The sequence below is a fragment of the Apteryx rowi genome, unplaced genomic scaffold, assembly GCF_003343035.1.
Source record: "Apteryx rowi isolate R43461 unplaced genomic scaffold, aptRow1 scaffold_822, whole genome shotgun sequence".
NCBI lineage: Eukaryota > Metazoa > Chordata > Aves > Apterygiformes > Apterygidae > Apteryx > Apteryx rowi.
In genome coordinates this window covers 117,688-137,122 of record NW_020451119.1, presented here as the reverse complement: position 1 = coordinate 137,122, position 19,435 = coordinate 117,688, and the positions used below count along the sequence as shown (strand labels likewise).

The window sequence follows — 19,435 nt, the reverse complement described above, 5'->3', positions numbered from 1 at the left end:
TTTGTGTATGCCGGCTGGGATATTCCAATTACTGAGTTATGAACTTAGTGTATAAACATTCATGTTTAAGCACACAAGTAGTGTGCTGTCCATGAAATCATTTCTATTCATATCAAAGTCCAGAACATGGACATTTTGCCCAAGTGATAACATATGTTACCTCATTAATATATACAAGACTGGACAAAACTCCCATCTGAATGGGATTGCTGTATAATTGCGCAGGTGTTTCCACGTCATGCACCCAGGACACCCAGACCCACAGGGGATTCATAGTCATGTTAACCCTCTGGTATATCTGCACCTGAGATATGGCTCTAATTACACAAGTGAGATGGCTCTAATTATGCAAGCTCTAACACACAAATTTGAAAAGACTGTGAAACTCTGTCCTGGTCCACAGTCACCATTCTCATTTCCGGGCTCGGACAGTTCAGGATCCTACAGAGTAAGTCACACCGGCCCTCTTGGTAAATTTGCACCTGAGATAAATGTCCAAGATGCCAAGAGGGAGGAAGTTTGAAGAACTGCTCTGCCTTGCTTTGCTCTGGTTTTCCCTGGGCCAGTACTCAGTTTCACCTTTGTGCTGAAGTGGGTCATCTCCTGGCCAGTGGAGTTGCAGATGAACATGGCCATTTCCATCAAGCAGCTGCAGAACTAGTTCCTAATATTCCCTGTCTTTGCTAGTTGCTCTGAAGCTGTTTCTCCTTAGTTATGGGTTGCCTTAGTGTCAAGTCAAAGGCTAAGATGACGAAGATCTAGAGTGCTTTTCTCAATAGTAAGTCAGTCATTGAGGTCAGATTTCAGGGAAGAAGTGGTCAAAAAAAAAAAAAAAAGATCAGAATGCCAGATGTTCAACATTTCTTAAAACTAAAGAGGAAAAAAAAATCCAAAACACTTTCCTACTCCTTTGGCAGCCAAAATCTTTTGCCTTACATACAAAAAAAGTTACACAGCTGTAACAGTAGACAAAAAATAAAAAATTAAAGTAAAAAATACAAAGGTTTTAACTTTAAAGGAAAGGTCACCAACTTGAAAAGGCTGTGAAACAATATTGTAGTCCAGAGAACCTATGGTTAGCATCATTCTTGTTGAACTTGCATAATTAGAAATCCTATAAAGTAAGATCCAACCTAGAATGGCCCTATGCCATACACTTAAAAACAAAGCTTGGCATGTCCACTGCAAGMAACTGAGTAAATCTGGAGTATACATATGCAAAGTATACATATGCATGATAAGAGTTTTAATCAGAAGAAAGCTCGTTTTCTTCTTGTACAGACATTTGAATGAAATATTCAAAATTAAAAGAAGAGAGTAGAAAGGTCAGAAATCCTTAATAAAGATTGTCAACCTACTAAAGTTTTATAAAATCTTTAATCCTTTTTTTCATCTGCCCTCTTGTCTGTTTTTCCACTGTCTTCCTTTCACTAAAATAAGAAAGTTCTCCCAGGATAACTACAGTACATTATTATTTACACTGTTTTCCCAAGCTAACTGAGAGAAATGTTGGGGGCAAACTCCTCTAACGTTTACAGATAACAAACATATAGCTTATGGGGATAAAAGCTTTGCTTAATTGTGGGAAGACAAAGAATGGAACCAAAAAGAAGAGAAAAGAGACAAAGGGTTTATCTGAAAACAACCCCCACCTTTCCTTTGGAACCCTAAAAGGATGAGCAAATTCCTATAATCCACATCACATTCTTCACTAATATGACACTCACATTTACTCCACTTCTTTTCCCACTCCTTTTTTTTTTCCTTCTAGTTGCCTATCATGAATTTTGGCCATTTTCCTAACTCAGTAAAAGRCATTATTGTCATTCCAGCAAACAACCTGAAATGCTGCTCACCAAACCATCGGAATGGAGCAGGCCACTATGCAAGGCATAGCCCAGAAACCAGCTGGGAGGGCAACAGCAATCACCGGAGAGAGCAGGAGGGCCGCAAACTTGTCGGTGCACAGCAGGTGTGTGCTTGCTGCTGCGGCTCGCTGTGCAAGACCACACTTTCCTTTCATGGATGTATAGTCTTGGACTGGGACAGGCTGGACCTTTTGTGCCCCTAAAGTAATTAACAGCTATGGCGAGCACCTGGCTTCCCGAGCCTGCGGAAAGGGAGAGGAGAACGGGTTTGTGTCTCCTCTGCCCCACTGAGCAGCCGGGACGAGCGTGACCCACAGCGCTTATGCAGATGTATGGATGCAGAATGGGTACCGCTGGCTGGCAGCCAAAACAAATATAGAAACTGGCACACTGCAAGCTTACTAAGAAATAACAACGCACCAGTTATGAAAATTAGATACCTATAACTGGAACAGAAGGAAAAAAATTTCGTAAGTGAGCAAATCTATGGTTATGCCCGCATCTGGCCCTACATATCACCTGTGTACTGTCTATGATGCATTAATAGCGCTGAAGTTTAAAACTGCTTTCTCTAGAAGAGAAGGAGATTGGCACCAGGTTTGCTCCTGCTTGAATGGATAACACTGTAAATTGATATAATTTGTTTCTGTCTTAACACAAAATAGGAATGTCCATTATTAACAACTCAAATCAGAAGGGGTAGAAAGGAGGTTAGTGGCAGAAAAAGACAAGCACTGGCAGGCTCCATCTTCTCAGCAGCTGAATAAAAACACAAAACCCAGAGGAGGGGAAGCAACTCTTGTTAGCTGTTTTTTAAGTTTGTAATAAAAATATTCCCGATAGTGGTTTATTATTTTTTCAGTAGGTGTTACCACCAAGTTTGCATTATTTATCTAAAATTTGTTAACAATACTGGTCAAAATACCTGTCAAAAAGTAGGATTTAAATGAAGGAATTCTACAGAAATGGGACAACAACATTCTTATCACTAAAAAAGCAATTTTTGCTTTTCATTTATTGGATAGTTTGTGGTTTTGACTACTTTTGTATTAATATATGGTAATTTACTATAAGGATTTTTATAAAAACAGATTTGGGATTACTGGAGAAGGTCTAAAGTTGTCTGCAGAAGCCTGCTGAAAGCACATCCCACCATAATTTCCCTTCCCCGCTCCCAAATCCTACCTACTTCCGCTACAATTTGCACTATCGGCCCCCAAAACTATCTGAAAAACATCCCCTTACATTTAACTATAGAAGTTACAAAGACTGAAATTACTGGTGTGCATAATATCATGACAAATTATGATGCCACAAATCAGATATAGGACATGTGAAATAAACAACATTTACCATATGTTTCTGACACTTTCACCTGCACTCCACTCACTTATCTGTGTCCAAACCATGTTAATATTAAAAGCTTTTGAAAAGCTGTACAGGAAGAAGTAACTATTGAGAAAATCTGTAAATTATGAAACTTCCTAAAAATTAGAGATAATAAATTAATTTTGAAAAAACCTGTGTGTAACTGTACTCTGATTTATTTTATTGCACAGAACATTTCCAAATAAAGAAATAATAAATTTTAAATAAACAAGAAAACTTCTCATAATTACTAAATCTCAAGAATAAAAAAACATAAAAATATCATTTTATAATTTATAAGATGTCATGGGAAGAAACATTCTAAAACAAATGCTGAGAGAGGAAAACAAAAAGAAAGAAATAGTTTCAAGAACACTTGATTTTATCACTTATATCTGGCCTATAGTACTGAGTATAACTAAGCTACAGTAACTGGCTGATAAGAATGAATGTTGTCCTTTGGTGCACAGCCTGGGCAGTCAAAATATAATTTTGTATGAACAGAAGGGATCTCTTAATTTAGTGTTAAAAATAAATACTCTGCTACATAAAATATCTTTCTTTTTCTAAACACTTTAAAAGAATTGCTGATGTCAGGTAAGTAGAAATAACAAATATTTATCCTCACATCAGGGAAGGATTACAGATCCCGAGAGCAGGTTAGAGATTTTTTTAAATGCATTTTCTACCTGATAAGCTTTGTGACTGATGCCATATACTAATGGATTTGCTCTCATCCGTACATAAAGATAAGTGTAACTTATCCACTTTACTGCTTCTTCCACATTAGTTACTGTTCCAAGAGCAATCTGGAAATAGGAAAAGAGACAAAATTAAATGTATATATTGCAGCTGAACATAAGCATTAAGTTGATAATATACTGAATTCAGAGCATTAGGACTAGATTAAAGAAAGTGTTAGTAGTTTTCCAACTTAAATAATACTAACATAATTTTAGGACAATCTCTTGAACCATTTATATAGCTACATCTTATGAATATTTAGCACGAGGGTATGTTCTGAGACATTAGGTTACAGATACACAGTCACCCCCACGATCTTTCCTCCTGCTTATGATGTTTACAAATAAAAGATAATACTGAACTGACTTGTTCTTAAAAAAAATCCCCACAAAATTCTTCAGAAAATATGGTATTGGAAACTTAATGAAAAGTGTACACCTTTAAAAGATTAATTTTTACAGCAATGTAAGTGCACTTCTTAGTTTGAGTTCTAAGCCAAAGATAGTGACAGTCCTCAGGCTTTTCTTTAGCATGCCTTCATATTTAGCCGTTTATATTTACAAATAGTCCTTTTATTTTATATTTGACAAGTCAATCATACAGGTACCTTTTATATTCTTGCTATAACAAAACATAACAAAGTTGAATATGTTTTTATATATATATATAAAATACACACACACACACACACACACACACACACACACACATATATATAATTTTTTTTTCCCCTCAAGGCTATCTATCAGGTATTCCAGAACAATTGTTTTAGTTAGTGAATTATTTGGCTAATTTAACAGCTATTTTATCATCTGATTAATTACCACCACACAACTTCAGCCCAATATTCTGTTAGTTATGTTCATAAGAAACAATTTACTGCTTATTCCAGTTATTAACCTGATTTTACCAAGAGAATTTAAGATTTCCTGTATGCTGCATGAAAATTTTTTTTATGATTATTGCTGATTAAAACAAACAAAAAACCCCTCTTACTGAAAATCTGTGATCCTTTACTGCGCTTTAAAAGATATTTTTGTTTCATYGGTGTTTGCATTTCATATAAGGCCTCCACATGACTTGGAAAGATTAAAAAGAAAATCTATACAATTATAAATGATTTCATAAGCATGCTCAGATCCATGCATCTAGATGGTAGTAATATATACGTATTCCCTATGAAATAACATAGCTATTCAAAAATAATAAAGCAAGCCCAATCTGCCCTGGGCTAAAATGAAGCAAAACTGGCCAAACCTTCTTGGTTTCACTGCCTAATGTCACTGACTACCGCAGGCCTGGTGCCACACATTTTTGAAGTGAAGCTTTGGGCCTGAACGGCATAAGGAGGTTGGGGGAAAGCCCCAGCGTGTTGTTTTTCCAAAAGCAGAGCTACGTAACGTTCTGAAGCAGCTAAAAAAAATTATTGAAAATACAGCATTACATAAACTGCTAAAGGGAAGACAGCTAAAACAGTCCACAGGTTACTACTCAATTTGCCACGCAGGTTCATTTCAGCATTTGCTTTCTTTCCCTGATTCAAATATCTTTCTGTTAACAACTTGAAATAGCGTAACAATGCTGTCCGATAGTAGAAACACCTTCCTGGAAACAACCAATTCTACAATCACGACAGGATAAAATTCTCATTACAGAAGACAGTGAAGTCTGACAATTTAAAAAAATCACTGCCTCATTTGTTTACATTCCTGATTTTAATACTTACAAATGAAATATTTTCACAGTTAAAAGTAATACTGAGAAGAAAGTATGCGATTATGAAGCACAGTCGGGTTTCAGATACGCCTCTGAAATCTATTATTGCTCTTTCCTATCTCCCCCAACCTTAATAAATATTCAGTGAATACTATGCCGAGACAAAAAAACAAATAAACAGACCCCCCCCCTACTTCTGAATATTTGCTGCCATCTAGTGTCCATGTAAAGTTCTTACGGCTTATTTGAAAATGCGTACCTTTGAGAAAGCAATTTGAATGGCTAGAAAGTTATTTTTCTACTGCAAATGCCTAAGAGTAATTGTGAAATAAATGATATATAAAATTAGGAGAGAACTTCCATGATATGCAGGATTCATAAATTTAATAAACATACAAGGTGGCTCTTTATTTAAAAAAAACACACAGAAATAATGTCCTAAATGTTCCAGCATTTCCTAAACCAACCATATATTAGGTATTTAGTTATAAATATTCAACGATTAGAAATATTTATGAGGTTAAAATTGAATTGTTTGATTGCAYCAGTTGTCAGAAAACGCTTTCTTTAAACCTTTATACAAATAATTCTGTTGCATTCGCAAAATGAAGACTCGAGTACTATATTAATCGAACCTACTGTGTTAGTTAAATGAAAAGTATCATCAGCATCAGATTTGATGCTATACCATAGACTTGATCGAGTTGAACAGCATTTTAGAGGAAGTATTTTGACTTTTAAACAAATCTAAACAGATACAAGCAGCAAGTTTTTTTTGTTGTTTGTTTTTGGAAAATGAAGTTTTTCTCTCTAGTGTCTCTGCACAGATCAAAAAGGGGGTCCAAATATTACTAACTGTATTCTCAGTTTTTTTTTACATAGCAATGTTGAATTGCTGTTATATAATTAAGTCAAATTACACTGAGCAAAAATTTCTGTGTATGAATCAAATATTTGCTGTTAAGGCAACAGAGCAAGGAATCTTTCTAAGAACCTACTCTGTAACTTTCTTTTTGCCTTAGAAACAAGTGCATTTTGAATTATCATTTCAATGTCTGAAATGATTATGAAAAAATCTTTTTGAAAAGATCTTTCAAAAACTTTTGAAATAATTTCTTAATGCTATTAGAACTTTCCTAAGTGGAACAGGATCTCCTCCAATCCCACACCAAAGGACTATCTATTTACATTTACAACTCTGAATTACATTGGAGCTGTCAGAATTTAAATTATTATCCATTTTTCGCATTAGATTATGTCCAAATAACTTGTCTATCATTTGGATATGCAATTGGAAGTTGAGGGGAGACCTGATGCAGTAGCTGGTCTCCCACAGGTCAGGTCAGCCCCGAAGGTGCTGCGCACATGGGGGATGATGCATAAATTCCCTGCAGCCCAGGCTTTGCCTCATGCCCAGATTAGCCACTCTAATCATCTGAGTCCTGAGTGATTTTTTCRGAAAGGCTCGAAAGGAATTCTATATCTGTTTTGAGAATCATAACCGTTGCCATCAGAATTCACCAAGACAGGTGGGCTTTTACTCGAGGAAGGCAAAAAATAGATTAGGAGGTTTGGTTCAAACTAAACATATCATCACCTCATCTTCCAGGCTTCATAACAAAACCGTAAGGAAATGCAAGGAAAGGCATCCCCCTGGGGAAGGTGTACCTATTGTCTGGTACTACAAATYCTCTCCCTCAGTTCCCAGCTCGAGGAGTCCCAACAACAAGCTGGGGTCCAGCTGTGGATGTCAGGGAGGGCTTCAGCAGGTGGAAGCAATTAGGGGAGGAATGGTGACCTGCCTTGTATGAGCTATTGATGATAGTTCCCAGATAAGTTGAAGTTTATGGTCTAATTAAACCACATCCCCTGCATCTTATCTTTCTTGCTCTATTTCCAGAAAATACAGCTGTAGGTATTTTCTGTTTGCCAGCTGCTTGACTGACCCTGGACTCCCTCCTCTCAACTAAGCACCCTAACCAGGTATCCTTTATTATTATTATTATTATTATTATTATTATTATTATTTTTGATTCTATTATGCTCAGTGGCACGACTTCAACAAAAAAGGAAGGGCATCTCCATGCCTATGGTGAATATCTAGTGTGAGCATAATCCTCTTCTGGTCATTTTTAGAAGAAGAAAAAGAAAAAAAAAGTCAAACCAAAACAGCAAACAAAAGCCTCAGGAGAGAATTCACAGTAGATGGAAGTGCCAAAATACTTGTTTGAAGTCTTAATTTTGGTGTTGAATCAATAAGTAAGGTGAATTTCAGCTTCTCCCACTTTCTGGCTTTCCTAAGAACAATCGTATGGGGGCATTCAGGCCAGCAGGCCGTCTCTGACATTAGCTAGCAGCAAATGCTGAGGGGCAGAAGGTGGCAAAGAGAAGGAAGCACCATGTAATACTCTCCCAAATTCTTAAACTAGGTGCAGCTCAAGGTCTTCTTGAGCTAAAGTTATTCCCTTTGCATTTGATAGCTTTCAATGGATTTTTTTTCCATCTTGTGTAGCTGCTTTTTGAACCACGCTAACTTTTAGATACAACTTCCTGCAGCAAGGAGTTCAATGGTCTAACCACCCAGTAGGGATCCTTTTGCTTTTTCTGAACCAGCCACGGACTCCTCTCTGCCAACTATCTCCTGGTTCTTGTCCCAGAAAAGGTAAAATCTTTTGCCATGTCATTCATTATTTTATATAAGTCTGTCATATCATGTCCCATTTGTCTTTGTACCAGGCTGAAATGACCAAGTGTACTTTTGTGTGTTCCTCACACAAARGCTGACATATTCTTTTGACCATCTCTCTCTATTTTCTACTTCTAGAAAATTCACTTTGAAATGGAAATTTAAAAAGAACTCATTTTTCAATCATTCCCCAGGTTTCCTCTCCTGCACCACATAAGCTTAGGTACAAACTTCAAGGGTCTGGATTCCACTTAGTGATTTAAGTGGCTAGGATTATATGTTGTATTACCCCAAATGTTTGAATATTTCATTGCCTCCTTCTTAACCACCACCCATTTTTGTCAAGAGACCCAGCACCTCATATTCTTGTAGAGACACTGAGTCTTCCCATACTACGAGCTACTGCCTTCATTTTACTTGTTATTCTCTCAGCTCTTGATCCATCTATAGTAAATTAAGAATTTAGCCTAATTGGTTTCTCTTTATAACTACAGCATGAGCATTTGATTTCCTGAACGGCTTGCAAAAACAGTAGACTTTGTCCCTAAAACATGTCATTTTATTATGTATCAGTGCAGATTTCCTGGTAATAGCAAAAGACTTTGTTAGGGGAAAGGTGCCATGGCCATCAGCTTACTGTGTAAATTTATGTAACAAAGCAGTTAACAACGTAATGATTAGGCTCYGTACAGTGCTATGGTTACTGCCAAAGGGACAGTGCCTATGACAGTTGACCAAAATTGAAAGTGCTGCTTAAAACAATCTGCTGATCAGTATGATGGCACATGTTTTAAAATGTATTTATTTTTTCAGTGTGCTGCAGCTAATGGAATAGTCCTCTCCAGTGAGCCACAGCAACTTCTAAAACACCTACATTATTTTCAGAGGATTCCACTACAACAGACCAAATCAGCATATACAGAAGCTTAGACTGATACTGTATATAAAGAAATGATGAAGTTACTTTCCAAAAAAACCCTAACACAATGTTTCCTTGTAATTGCTCCTAGTATTGATTTCCTGTAATCAAGCAGGCACCGATTCTTCCTGCCTGTCATGACAGAAGGATAAGTAACATCCGATGTATCAAAGGACAAAACAACGGTGGTTTCCTGGCCCTGTTACTCTTTTGCTTTTGAGCTTTTTCTGTTTCATGTATGACAGTGCTATTTCTACTAGCAACCATCCACCAGAGTCATTAACAAAACTCTGACCGCATCTTCCACTGTTTTAACTGTCCTGCAGCCACAGAAGTGACACTAATTTCAAGCAGTGAGTTCATGGTCCTTTTCAGACAACATTGTCATTACATAACACTGGAGAGTCTGAAAAGAAATAGCTGTTTTTTAAAGAAATACAGAAGATAATTTTTCTCCTTTACTGCCGTGGCTAAGCCAGTAACAAAATGATTACCCACACTGTTTTATTCTGGCATCTAACTATAGCAGATTCTTTTCAATTTTTGGTGAGTTTTTTTGGTTTAATACAGGAACATTTGTTTGCTATTTTGGACATTCAAAATTTAATTTTTTTCTATGCTAGTTTGCAGTTTTCTGTATTTTTCCCCAAGCCCCCAGTCCTGTGGTAGAACTGCTGCAGTTGTAAGTAGTTTTTATGGTATTGTATATCATATATTTTCCATATAGCCTTGATTGAATAAGTTTAGATGACTACCTACTGTGAAACTGAATTAGTCTTGTATTCCATTGTTTTTATTCTTCTTAAATTCTACTATTTTAACATCTCAAGGAGGATGGTTAATTTCTTAATTTTATGCCCTAAGTATAACCAAATTGTTTTTGCAGTGTCTGTTAGCAATTTTTTTTCCAGAGTTCTGCTTGGATACTCTGTTGTTAAGAGTCTCTCAATTTTTATTGAGTTTTCCTTCAGTTCTGGAAAGAATTTTAGTCATGTTTACACATTTGAAAAGAAACTACTTAGCAGAAATATATACTTATCAGGGCAAACAACTTCTCTAATTTAAATCTGTATCCACAATGTTGTAGATTTTTATAAAGCTTAATGAATAGGATTGCTTTGTTGTTGTCAGTCTTATCTGAAATTGCTGCAACTCACTATTTTTTTCTTTCAGGCAATTTTAGCATTTAACAATTACTGTAGGCAAACTTACTCTAACATCACAGCACCCTTTTCTCCTTGTCTGTCTTGCTTTTGACACTTTTTTTTCCCTGTGGTTCTTCAACATGAGGATCCATTTGGAAAAACATCAGCTGGTGCTACAGAATGGTATTTACCTTTCCAAGTCTTCTGTCATTATTTTGTTTGATAGTTTTGAAGCTAACAGTGTTGATAGTTTATTATTTAATGCAGGGGAAAAAAAGAAAAGACACTGCTACCTTTAAAAACTGTTGTTAAAATCACAGATCTGTGACAAATTAAGATGGTTCTGCATCTCTAACACTTAATCAGCTCAGTTCCACACTCATTCCATTTTCTGGTGCTAAATGCAACAAGTCCATGCTAGCAGCAGTTTGGTACCTTAGTTTACTAAACAGCACAGAGAGATGCAGAAACGTACAAGCACACACATGTTACACTATAAATATTTTGTTAAGTCATTGTCAACAACTGCTATGAAATAAATATGCGGGAATAAGAATTTGCAGTCAGTGCAGTGAAAGAGGAGGAATGTGTGTAACTATGACTGAAAAGGTCTTTTCTTTGATAAAGAAAATAAATGACTAAAATTTATTTTCAATTTTTCCCCTGCATAAAAAATTCAATAAATGTAAATTCACTTGTCCCTTAAAAAAAAATTACTTTCTTTAAGCATGCATATAACAGTCACCTGTATTTTCTAGCCTTACTGGAAAGGCTTGTGTATTTTGGAAGTACAGCTCAAGTTGGACAAACAACAAACTGTCCTTAAGCACCTCTGTCTCTCTGAAGAATATTACACATTGAAAATTAATAGCTTATATCTCATACTGTCTTAACTAAGCATTCTCAACTGAGAGAAAAGAAACAGGACTGAAGGACTCCTGGTGCATCACATCACTGAATTTTCTTTTACTTATATGCAATCACACCATACAAACACCAGCATGCATTATACAATCTTCATCTTAGAAGAAATTAGCCTTCTTTATCTCCACTACTCTTAACTGGAAGGCTTTCCCAGATCTTAAATTTCAGCCTAGTTTATTGATGACCATTTCAGGTCATTCGTTCTTGCATCAATATTGGCCCAAACTATCTTTTTTCTTTCTTGTATTCCCTTCCAGTTCCCTGCTAACTAGCCAGGAGAGACCTATTGCACCTCCTTTGAAACTTTCTTTTGCGAAACTAGACAAAGGTTTTTTAGGGTATGTCGATAGAGTATCTTCCGCACAAAAGCTAGCTTGTCTGCCAGAGTCCTGTGGCAGGGATACTTGGTATAATTCAGCTGCTGGGATACTGGTATAATTCAGCTAGCACAGTGACACAGCTTCTAGCCAACTTGGAGCAATACAGACCAAGCTCTCATCTGCCTGAAAAAAACAGTAGCATATAGCTATGCCATTTATTTTTCATTGCAAGTCAGTTCTAGAGCTCTTCGCTGACCCAGTTCACTACAGGTGCTTATTATTCCTTTGTCTTTGTAATTCTTCACTGACCTGGAGGTCATCTAGGAAATGGGAGGTCTGAATTTCTAATATCAGAAAAAAGTAGAAAAATAAATCCTTTGCTGGGATAGAAAGTGGATCAAACACATTCTTTCATGTCTAATACGTATCTTAAGAACAAAATGAAAGTTTTTTCTATGAAATCTGACTGGATTCTTTTCTAGCGAAAAGGTAAATAGTATCCCTAAAAAACTTACTAGTGGACATCTGAGCAGTAATGCTTCCAATAGCATTTTGAATGGCCCTATCAGAAAGTGCTTGAAGTCCACTGAAAATCTTAGCAGTTATAAATAGCTGTCACTGTGTTCTCCCTCCCCTCCTTACTCAGTTTTAAGTTCTTTCTTTAGTCTATGCAAAGCCTCGTAGCTTAGATCCTACTGCCCACTTGATCTAAACAAAGTTTCAGCGTTGATATAAAACTGTCATAGTTCAAAGCTCCACTTACAATTGTCAAAATTCTGCTCTGTTTCAATTTAACTTTGTTTTCATTTCCTATGATTGAATTAAAAGAAAATATATTAACAGCTACAGCAAAAAACGACATAGTCACTTTCTGTAATAGTCAAAATTTTATAGTTATGCTTATGTACCTTTACCATGGAGATCATTTTTGCAACTTTTACAAKCACCTCTAGACAGTGCTTTTTTTATTCTTTTGATTCATTAACTGAACTGTCTCTGAATTAAGACTTTAGTTTGATCTTATACAATTTCATATGTAGTCATCATCATCACATGTTGGGCCCTTATTAAATATTTGGATCAGACCTGTAGTAGCGTAAGCATTACTTTAGTTATTTCTTTCATGTCTATATATTTCATTCTACAATGGAAATAGCCACATATATTTCAAACTCTCTTTGATTTTTTAATTCCTAGAAGTTCAATCTGTTCATTTTTATATAAAAATATACAGTGTGTGCATGTGGAATTTAAACAGGAGAACACTGTCATCAGTAATTAAGATTTTTGAAGTTCAGTTGGAAAGGTCTCTTCYACTTTCTCTTGGTGAGAAAAAAACCTTAAATCACTATTTAGGAACTCTATAATCAACATTGTGCCACAGATTCTATTTAGGACTCCACAATACTACTGCATTTGAATCAGATGAAAAAATATTAATTCTACAAGTAATACTGGGATAAAGTTGTTGGATAAAACACGTCAAAACAATCTTCCTACCTCTATCAGTAATGGGTTTCTACCATAACTTTTTGGTATATTAGTAATGCCATGGAAATTTTAGCACCTATAAAATAATATTTTGCAATCTCTACTATTTGTAATATGAAAAGGCCTTTAAAGAAAAACTTCATTAAAACTGTACTATACACTTATATTTTATTATTATTATGCAACAAACATTTTAGCACAAACATTGGCAGTAGTTGTGACACATTTCTAAGCAAAGAAGGAGGCCTTTTTCCAATAGCCATTACATCTCTCAATCAAAAAATAYATTACGTATGCTTTGCTCTTTTAATTTTACTTTCCTTTTGTCCAGGTGGATTGTTGTTGTCTTCAATATTCACATTTTAAAAATTTAAATAAATGGATAACAACACTAAGAATATATAAAATATTTCTCAAAATAATTAACTAATGGTAATTACTGATATATTTTCAATGAGTACATCATACCACAATAATTCTGGATAGTATGCAAGTACTATATACACTATATACTAGTTAATCTAATATATAAAATATATATGAATGTAAGGCTCATATAAAAAGAAAGACMGCTGCCTAACAGGATTTCCACCACCATGCAGAAGGTATGACCATCTCCTTTTCTTCCCATAAAAGTAACACAAGTAATTAGGGACACAGCTGGGCATTTTGGTTGACTAAATTTTTCTRCTTGATTCTATTTAATTTTGCAATACTTCCTCCTTGTGAAGGCTCCTCATTTTCTAGTTAACAGCAATTTTGAATCTCTCAATATTTGACATACATGTCAAACCTTACTATGAATCTTGTTGAATTTTTGATCTCAATTGCAACAAATAATCTTGAACTCCACAGCCTACCTCTGAAAAAAGTATATATCTGAAAAAAGTGTTGATTATATTCAATCACTTGGCTAATTCACAGTATCTCCTTGTAACTTTTCCTGTATTTAACTAACTTGATAATTTGATTTCATACGCCTCAAACATAGCCGATTTCATTATTCTAATGTTAGAATATTCTAATGGACTTGTTATTTTAAAGGGCAATACCTGTAGCTTTCATGTATTCAAAATAATTTATCATGTGTGTACACACAAGCAAAAACTTGTTCAAACAACTTTGGAAAAGGTATCTTTGCACGGAAGTCAAAATACTAAATATTATTTCAGAATACTAGGTATTGTATGCAAGAATGAAACTGCCCTGTAACCTTGGTTAAGATGGCAGACTTACTGTTCACTCTCTATATATTTGTATTATCTTTAGAACTCTGTTTCACTGTGATACCTTCAGATGTACATACAAGATGCGATTCAGACACAAACAAAACAATGATCGACATAAACAAATATCTTGTATCATCTATTTTGCAGTTCTGAAATCATTTCCAGGAAAAAAGGGCTTGACAAAATGATCACGTTTGCTCTGTTATCCCTAGGTACAATTACTTTTGAACTGTGAATATTGCACTACATACTCAACTCTGGCAGAAGTCAATTAAGCACATAGAATACTTTTTCCTTGAACTCTGTCTTAAGTTTTTTCAACCCAAAGTTTTGAATAACTCTAAATAACATACAGATTAATTTATAGTTCATCCAAGGTAATAGATTAAATATATTCTAATATATACTATATTTTTATACATATATATATATACTATATTTTTCTAATTCTCAATTTCCCTTAGGGTACAAACCTTGCTCATTTTACCTAATTGTAAGCTCCTAAAAGTAAAAARTTTCATTACAGTTAGGCGCTTAGAGAGAGAGTAGAAAGAAATAAAAAAAAAGAAAAAAATTGAAATGCCCTCTAGGGATGCCTCTTACTTCCCACTCACTATACAGGCAGCCTAGATTTGGAGGTGTCTAATGACTTAAGACCAGATCTATCCCTCCTAATTTTTAGGGACCTAACATTAAGTGGAAGTAATCCTGGCCTTCACAACCAATTTTGGAATTTGAATTATTGCTGCTTATATGTAATTTCCTACTATCTAATTCTTACAGAATCGAATATTGATCCAGTTCGACTTAGAGAAGAGAACGTTTACAGGTATCTATCTCCAAGAACGTGAGAGTGCTGTCAAAGGGAAACGGTTCAGAGTTCTTCACTTGCCCACTGCAAGCATGCTTCCTCTATATTTTTCCTCTTTTCTTTGCAGTGGAAAAAGGGATGGAGGAAAATTGTCTCATGTTCTGGGGGCATTTAATTTCTCTCTCCTGCCTTCACACAATCACAGAATGGCTGAGGTTGGAAGCAACCGCTGGAGATCATCTAGTCCAATCCTCCCTGCTCAAGCAGGGCCACCTACAGCACATTGCCCAGGATCGTGGAAGTACAAAGACCATTCCAGAGCCTTGAGGTAAACAGAAGGAGCAGCTGTGAGTGCAGACAAATATGAATATTTTCATTTTCCCATTTTGTGTGTGTGTGAATATTTTCTAAACAGCTAAACCTAACTCTGGTTCTGATGAGTCACTGGACATAGGCAGAGATTTTTCCTATTAACGGGAACTGAAGGACTAATTTATAGGACGGCTTAAAAGATAAAAAATGGTGAGTTATCAAGCTTAGTCTTTTGTAAAGAAGAATCAAGGAATGATTCCTTGCATTTTAAAAGATCAATGCATCCATTTTTGCTCCCATTGCCTTTCCAGAATTCTCTTTTAAAATTATTATTTATTATTGATTAACACAAAGGCTAAGATAATGCAAAAGTAAGAAATATACAGATAAAATGTAACAAGCATCTTAATAAACTAAGACCATCTCTGATATATCAAATAAACTATTATGTCTTTCAAAAGCATAATCAATTCTAAGTTGTCACAGGACACTTCCATTTAGCTGAATTTAGCTTTATTTTTATTGAAAAAATGACCAGTATGTGCCTCTGCAAAACAGTATTCCCTTCTTCATTGAAACACGTTTAAATTTCTGAAGGTTCCTTATAAAAAGTGTGTGTGTGTACATATTTTAAACTGGTTACTATAAGAGAGAGAACACAAAAAACTATTCATATTGTTTAAATTCTAGTAAAGCACTTCTGATTAAAAAGTAAATGTTATGTTTTTCTACAGTTCTAGGTTACTGATATTTTGACCCTCCATAGTGTTAGTACTATCTACTACCTTTTGCATAAGGCCCCTTACATTTTCACATCTGTATTCCAGTTCACTCCTCTTATAAATATACACCTACAGACTCCCAGTAATAAATAAAATTTCCATTTTAGATATTTTAAGTGTGAGAATATTGCATTTTTGTTTCAGATAATACTAATCATTTTAAGCTTCCTAGTTTCTCTAAATGAGTTAAAGGTTACCTCTGCATTGAGGTTGTCTGCAAGACTTTCAAGAAACTGGCTTTCGATTGGATTCCGCTGAGTAAGCAGAGTCAGGTAATGGCTGAGTTTGTCATGAGTTGTAATAATGACACCTTCTCCGAATTTGTCAAACTGAGGCCGTCCGGCTCGACCAAATATCTGCATGACATCTAAAATTCCAAGGTCAACAAAGGAGCCTCTTTTTGCAGCATATATTTGTGTTCCCTGTTTGAGGAAAAGTTAATAAAAATTAACATAAATACACATGAATATAATCCTGATGAGCTGAATACTGAAATTAGGCAAATACAGCATGATTTCAGAAGTGTACTTTAACTAATCCTTTCATAATCTTTGATATATTTAAATCTTTACTATACAAACTAGACTCCCACTAGAGAGAATCAGTTCAATGAGATATAAACAACATTTCAAATCAATCAGATGTTTCCCCTCCAGGCCCAACAACAACAACAACAACAACAACAACAACAACAGCAACAACCCAACAGCAAAGATCTTGCTATCTATGCTTCTTTACAGGTTTGCTTTAAGACAGATACCCACACGCAGAGTAAGATAAGCTCTTACCTTAATAACAACAGCATGGGCCGGAAGATTGACACCCCAGGCAAGCGTAGCTGTACAAACTAGGACTTTGATATGTCCATTAGAAAACAAGTTCTCAACCAAATTTCTGTCTTGCCGCAGCATTCCTGCATGATGAATACTAAACCCATCTGGAAACAGTTCACGTAACTGCTTATTTCTGGACCTTTGTACCTAGAATGGACAAGGATAAAAATTAAATTCACTTATAATTACAGTACAAGAAGCACTGTATAAAAAAAAAGAAAAGGGAAAAAAACTGTTGGGTATTATTATGAGCCATATGAAAGGAACCCTTTCTATTAATGTGGAAATCTATGCCAGCACCAATACCCCACAATTTGCTATATATAAATCAAATTGCTTTCTATTCTTACTTTCCAAAGAATGCATTTAATTGTTTAAAAGAATACTATGATAAAAAATAGCTTCACTTAAACAGAAACCCAAATGTATTGATCTCCAGTATGAATACTGAAAYTGAGAACTTGCATACCTCTTTCCCTTAAAAGCCTCTCTTTCAAACTATGCAGGCAGCTAGGACAGATTTAAGTAGCAGGCCATATACTAAACGTTAGAGAGAAGATACCCTTTCCCATCATCAGCCATCTTATCAGTTAGGCACAGCATGGATTAAGACAGTTATGCTATGTAACCAAATTCTGTTTATCTATCCATTGTTTTTACCTTTCCAATGCCTAGGAGACTGGGATCTCAGTCTATAAAAACCTTAGGTCCTCCAGCCTCCTACTGCAGAAGAAATCCATAACCCCGTCTCCCTATTTCTGGATGCTAACTTTATCATACTTCACCTACACTGAATACTGACTCACAGTTGAGACAAACTAATATTTTTCCCTTCCAAACACTGAACACTGAAATTCCACTTGCTTTGGAGTGCATATTCCAGAAGCAGCAGGGAAGGAAAAAAGAAACCCAACCACACAAACAGAAAACCCAAACCACCAGAGCTATGTTAGCCCAAAGGGAACAATTCTCTTTCTGTTCACAAACATGGCTTTGGGCTAAAGCTGAAGAATCATAAAAAAGTACAGCTCTTTTGTTGCAACTAAGATGACAGAAGGAAAGACAGGGTAACCCTGGTGTAAACTGGAATAAAAGGGCTTTTGAACAAGCCTGTTGAGCTTGCCATGTACAACTCTTTTCACTCTAGCCACTGGCTACTGCTTCCTCAGGTCTTCGTGTTTCAGTTTACCTGATTTGCCACAAACACCTCTTATTTTCCTCCCATCTCTTCCACATTCSTAACTGCTGCATTTGCCACCTCTCAAAATCAATCACCCCTGAATATGACACAAGGCAGCTTGTGGTAATAATAACTCTGTCCTTTCCCTAAAATAAATTTCTTTATGATCATTACCAATGCAGAATCTCTACTGATCCATAGATTACATGAGAGCCGAGTATTTTATGTGACTGTATTTTCAGATGTGTATATTGTAGTCAATTAATTCTAGATCAAATTATGAGGAATGTTTTCTTTTTTTCCTTACATTTACTAGTCCCTGACACACAGCCACCAAAAGTTGACTTAAGGGGTACAGAGCAGGTGATGCAAAGCAAAATTTGGTTCACAGTCCTGGCATATTGCCAAACACGAACAATAAATCTCTGCAAACACAGAAATAAATAGGAAGTTGGGAATGCAATTATAAAGGAGGACATGAAAAGAAAAATATTGTAGGAAAAAATACATTTCTTAGTCTCACAATTATCCAACTTCTCCATATCTGATCTTTCTTGCTTTAGCAGTAATTATTTACTATTCATTTAAAGGAAATCAAACTAGGCTTTTAACTAGTGGTGTATTCACATGAATTTTTGGCAAATCAGCAGAAAAAAAATCACATCATGGTATTTAATTAAATACTGCAGTGCTCAAAAATGAATAAATAAGAAATTGAGAAAGTGGCAGTGCAGTTCATGAAACATATTCTTTATGAGTTACTGAAGAGAAACAAATACTTCATAAACAACACAAATGAACCAAGGGTTGCACCTCTAATACACCAGCTACTGATCCCACAGAAAAAAAGCATGTGGAAAATTCACTTCAGCTGCAAACCTGAGAATACTAGCAACACAGAAATTTGGATTTGATCTTGATTATATTCAGAACTTAGTGTAAGCATTTAACAAAGTAATCAACTTGTGTCTGAAATAAAGCAAACCTTTGTACATGGTAGAACAACAGCCTAAAATTTCACTCTTTTATTATAGCTTGTTGTATTGGTCTCCTATGTCTCTTTTACAGGTAATAAAGTAATCAGTTATGGTACTTGCTGTCAAAGTC

General features: G+C 35.5%; 1 protein-coding gene across 3 annotated transcripts in view; it reads right to left on the bottom strand.

The window, feature by feature from the left end:
* Window positions 1–19,435, bottom strand: part of ASCC3 (activating signal cointegrator 1 complex subunit 3) — a 215,357-nt gene that overhangs the window by 90,319 nt on the left and 105,603 nt on the right. For all 3 annotated transcript variants that reach the window (XM_026089597.1, XM_026089600.1, XM_026089598.1), the window contains exons 8-10: window positions 17,104–17,295; window positions 16,513–16,737; window positions 3,926–4,045 (exon numbers count right to left, since the gene is read on the bottom strand). In XM_026089597.1, coding sequence (XP_025945382.1) covers window positions 3,926–4,045; window positions 16,513–16,737; window positions 17,104–17,295 — 537 coding nt within the window. The remainder of the gene's footprint in view (window positions 1–3,925; window positions 4,046–16,512; window positions 16,738–17,103; window positions 17,296–19,435) is intronic.